The sequence below is a fragment of the Centruroides sculpturatus genome, unplaced genomic scaffold, assembly GCF_000671375.1.
Source record: "Centruroides sculpturatus isolate CEXI.00-Female unplaced genomic scaffold, Cexi_2.0 scaffold269, whole genome shotgun sequence".
NCBI lineage: Eukaryota > Metazoa > Arthropoda > Arachnida > Scorpiones > Buthidae > Centruroides > Centruroides sculpturatus.
Genome location: NW_019384601.1, coordinates 536,809 through 542,079, shown reverse-complemented (window position 1 = coordinate 542,079; position 5,271 = coordinate 536,809). Strand labels below are relative to the sequence as shown.

Below are 5,271 nucleotides of genomic sequence, written 5' to 3'. Positions count from 1 at the left end.
GGGGGAGAGGGACAGGATTAAGGCTTACTGTGAAGAACTTCACTTCTATTATACTATTTTAGATGCGATTTTTTGCGTTTTTGATTGCATTTTAATAGAGTACGTCAACACAATGTATACTAAGAAGGGATTTTTCGATATTCCCCCCGCAAGGGAGAAGGACAAGATTAAGGCTTAGTGTGAAAAACTTGGCTTCTATTATACTATTTTAGATGCGGGTTTTTGCGCTTTTGATTGCATTTTAATAGGGTACGTCAAGAGAATGTACACTAAGAAAAAATTTTTCAAAAAATTTTTCCCACGGGGGAAGTGTTATACATTTATAATAGATACATTTTGAGCCACAACAAGGCGTGGCGGGGTCTGCTAGTCTATACTAATATTATAAAGAGGTAAGTTTGTATGTAGCGGGTAATCTCCGAAACTACTCATCTGATTTCAAAAATTCTTTCACCAATATCTAGAATGGAACTTCAGGGTGGACATAGGCTGTATATTATTCTGTTAAACATTCATATAAATTAAAAGATATAATCTAGGTTAAGACTTTTATGTCCAACAGATGGTGCTACGAGTACGACACCCTAAGTTTGCTTTTCTGTGAGGATGAACTAAAGCAGATCATCTTCTATTTATCTATATAAATAAAAATGTAATGTTTGTTTGTTCATAACGATTCCTTTGAAATTTTGACACAACACTGCATTGGAATATGCACGTGTTTTTATATAATATACATGTCGAAATTCCCCCCACTGGGGGAGATGGACGGGATTAAGGCTTACTGTGAAGAACTTGGCTTCTGTTATACTATTTTAGATGCTGTTTTTTGCGTTTTTGATTGTGTTTTAATAGGGTACGTCAACAGAATATACACTAAAAAGGGATTTTTCGAAAAATTTCCACCCCCACGGGGAGGTGTTACACATTTATAATAGATACATTTTGAGCCACAACAAACGTGAGGCGGGGTCTGCTAGTTAAAAGATATTTTGGTCTTCGAATTACTGTCTGAAATAACTGTTTTCAATTAGAATTTGGCTTCCAAGATTTCTGGATCCCAAAATCCTGGAAATCTATTGTTAATTTTAAGCTTTATTTTCCCAGAGAATGAGATAAATTCGTAGGAATCTGATTTATACATATAATTTAATTGAAAAAAATGAATAATTTACAAATTATAATTAAAATATATAACTTTAAATATGGTTGTATCATCATGTTGCATGTTTTCTTTAGAGGCTATAACTTTTAAGTTGTTTGGCCATTAAAGCAGGTTTGGATACTTCTTAAAAAATTTAACTTTAAAACAATTATGATTTTGATTCTTTTTATGATGTCAAGAATTAACAGACTTAATCCATCGTATGGAAATACATTGAACTATTTTAGAAGGAAATGAGAAAGCAAAATGGTTAATACTACCTTAAGTGTACAGGATACTCTATATGCAACTTTTACATTTAATTTCATTTAGAAAGTTCTCATTTATGTGTGTAACATAATGTAAAATGATTATTAAAATAATCAGACTTTAAAAGAAATATTAAATTACTAGCAGACACAGCCACGCGTTGTTGTGGCTCAAAATGTATCTATTATAAATGTATAACACTTCCCCCGTGGGGGAGAAATTTTTCGAAAATTNTCTATATGCAACTTTTACATTTAATTTCATTTAGAAAGTTCTCATTTATGTGTGTAACATAATGTAAAATGATTATTAAAATAATCAGACTTTAAAAGAAATATTAAATTACTAGCAGACACAGCCACGCGTTGTTGTGGCTCAAAATGTATCTATTATAAATGTATAACACTTCCCCCGTGGGGGGAAATTTTTCGAAAAATTCCTTCTTAAAGTACATTCTCTTGATGTACCTTATTAAAACACAATCAAAAATGCAAAGAACCGCATCTAAAATAGTATAATAGAAGCCAAGTTCTTCACAGTAAGCCTTAATTCTGTCCATCTCCCCCCCCCCAGTGGGGGGAATTTCGACATGTATATTATATAAAAACACATGCTTATTCGAATGCAGCATTGTGCCAAAATTTCTAAGGAATCGGTAGGAACAAACGAACATTACATATTTATTTATATAGATAGATGATGATGTGCTTTAGTTCATCCTCACAGAAAAGCAAACTTAGGTTGTCGTACTCATGGAGTTAGTGCCATCTGTTGGACATAAAATCCTTAACCCTAGATGATATCTTTTAATTTATGTGAATGTTTAACAGAATAATATACAGCCTATGTCCACCCTGAAGTTCCATTCTAAATATTGGTGAAAGAATTTTTGAAATCAGATGAGTAGTTTTGGAGATTACCTGCTACATCCAAACTTACTTACTTATAAACATTACCTCTTTATAATATTAGTATAGATAAATAACTTTTAAAAAAGTTTAAATGTAAATTTAAACTTCTTTAAGTTTAAATGTAAATTTAAACTTCTAGACTTTAGTTTAATGTATAAAGTATTGTTTTTTACATAACTTTATTTTTTGTTTTTAATATTTTGAGTCAGTTTAGACATGCAAAAAATTTCCACTAAAATTGATTTTTTGTTAAAAATCAAAAATACACTGATAAATTTTAGTGTAAAATAAAAATTAAGAAAAACTAAATCAAATTACTAAATTACAAATTTTAACATCTAACTATAAAATTTATTTTATGACAGTCTTGAATATACTGTATATTTTAATTATTAGATCTGCTGAAGTTGTCAAATGTGAATATACAGTTAGTGTAGGTCAATATTTCCTTGCACCATATGTGAAAGATAATAATCTCCATAGAGTGAAGGTGTTGAAGCTATTATTAGGTAAATTAAATATAAGTGATTTTTAATTTGATTTGGAAGTTTTACATTAACATTAAAAACTTCAAACTAAAATGATTTATTTAAAACATTTTTTGTTTTAAATGTTACATATATATATTTTATATTTTTAATAAAACATTTTAATTAATTTTTACAAAGGGAGATTTTATGATTTAATATAATTGTTTTATATTTTAGAAAATAACTTATTAGTTCATTACATTGATTATGGTAATGAAGGTACTATTCCTATTTCTTCCTTACGACTGTTGCCATCATCTTTTGCTAGCATTCCTTCACAAGCTATTTTATGTTTTTTAGAAGGAGTAAGTATATATTAATTTTTTAAACTTTTATGAAATATTATTTAATAATTTAAGTTACAAAATAAAATAATGAATTATCATAAATTTATGTTAAACTTGAACATAAATACAGTGGATGATCAGTTAAGGAACATAATCCATTCCAAGACTATATTCGCTATCCGAATTGTTTGTTGACAGATTATCAATTTACCATAGATTTTTGTCAGAACTTGATTAATTTATTCTGAAGAATCCAAAAAATAAATAAATTAATTATATACTTTCTTACTATGTTTATTTACATGTAATAACAAACTAAAAGCAATCTCTCCATTTTTTCATGGATGGCACATCTTTGTTTCTCAGATGTGATTTTTGTTTCTACTTTGTCTGCTCGAGTCTTTTTGATTATATCTTTCTTATCTAAGATTGTATCTACTGTAGACCTGAAGTCATCTGCCTACAATATCTGATATATTCTGCCTACTCTTTGCCTTGGCTATTATCTCTTGCTTAGTTTCTATAGTGAACACAGTTTTTGACATGCCACTTTTTTTAGGCCCCATAATATTATATTGTTTAAATAAAAAGTTCAGAAAAACACTTTCGTTCAGATAAGCTATGTATAGATGCTACTAAAATATAGTTTTACAAATCTTAAATGCAGTGTCACTTCTGTCAGGTGTTTGTTGTCTGAATATAAAAATCTCGCATGAAAGTGTTCATTGTCCAATTTGTTTACAATCCGAACTTTCAATTCCAACATTTACACTTAATGTTTTTAGTTTTTATGAAATACAATAAAATTGAACACACTGCATATTTATATTGATATAGTGACATACTACTAATAATAACATTTTTATAATTTTTATCAACGATTATTTAAAAATGCTAGCAAGGCTCTTGCATGATTTTTCTGGCACTTGAACAGGAAATTAAGAGAACCTAGAAGAAAGTGTGATAATTTTCTAATTANATTACTCGCGGATTTCAATGTTAAACCAGTGATATTACGATTTCGTATATCCCATCTCTAAGGGGATGTAGAAAAAAACGTGTACAATTCTTGTATAATGTTAAAAAATTAACTGTTACTTTGACAGTATAATTTACAACTAAATTTAATGAATGAGAGAGATGCACCGGGTACAGAAAAAGCTCTAGAATTTATTTTCCTTAAATTTATGATGTACGTGTTTGTTTGTCATAAAATTTTGCCTTTCCACTTTTCCCCGAGACTACAAATATTCGAGTACAAAGTAACCGGTTTCAACTTATTTCTACTTGAGAAGTAGTTAAATAATTAAGCGATTAGGGAATTGGGGACGTAAACAAAACCCTGACAAAAGAGCCGAAATTTTACTTAAACAAAAGCCTAACCGAACCAATCTCTAGCCGAGTACAGTGGGACTGATTTCGAAATATTAGATGTAAAAAAGACAGACATTTTTCCAGTTCAACGAGAGTGACCGAAAAGTTGTAAATTTTGGAAATTTTCGTGGACACCTGGTCCTAAAACGAATTAGTTAGAAAATAAATGACGGACAATCTATTAAGTTTAACGTATTTAGACTTTTACAGCTATGTGAGAAACGTTTAAAATTTACAAGAACCCTGTTACATCCTTTGAGATATACTAGTGATGCGGATAAACAGGCATTTGACATTGACCGGTATGGGCACCCTCAGGATTTGGCAGCTTGCGTGCATGTATGTACACACCGCACACCTAGCAGGACCGTCTCTGATTCCACTCGTAGGGAGCTATTTGACTAAGTGGTTAAGATTTAAAGAGTAAAGAATATTTTGTTATTTTCATGTATGTTTCATTACAAAGCTATATTTAATTATAATTTTCTTTAAAAGTATATTCATACAATTGAAGAATGTTTTGTATCAGGTATGTACCAGTACATCCACCACACATTGTATTTTACCGAGTAAGTTTTTATAATTTTATTTTTAATTTTAGCCCTTATATCGTGGCTAGCGATTCAGAATGTAATTGCGATATTGAAAATTTATTTTAAAAAAGTTTTGGCTCGAGATCATATAATGAAAAAGAAAACATTATTAAAAGAGAACGGCCAATGCCTAAGTTAAATATAAACGCTTCAATAAAAAAA

The 5,271-nt window shown here is 29.6% G+C and overlaps 1 protein-coding gene across 1 annotated transcript in view; it reads left to right on the top strand.

Annotated features, from left to right (window-relative positions):
* Positions 1-5,271, top strand: part of LOC111624994 (putative uncharacterized protein DDB_G0277255) — a 29,595-nt gene that overhangs the window by 23,109 nt on the left and 1,215 nt on the right. Inside the window, exons 4-5 of the mRNA XM_023368004.1 lie at positions 2,722-2,834; positions 3,033-3,160. Coding sequence (XP_023223772.1) covers positions 2,722-2,834; positions 3,033-3,160 — 241 coding nt within the window. The remainder of the gene's footprint in view (positions 1-2,721; positions 2,835-3,032; positions 3,161-5,271) is intronic.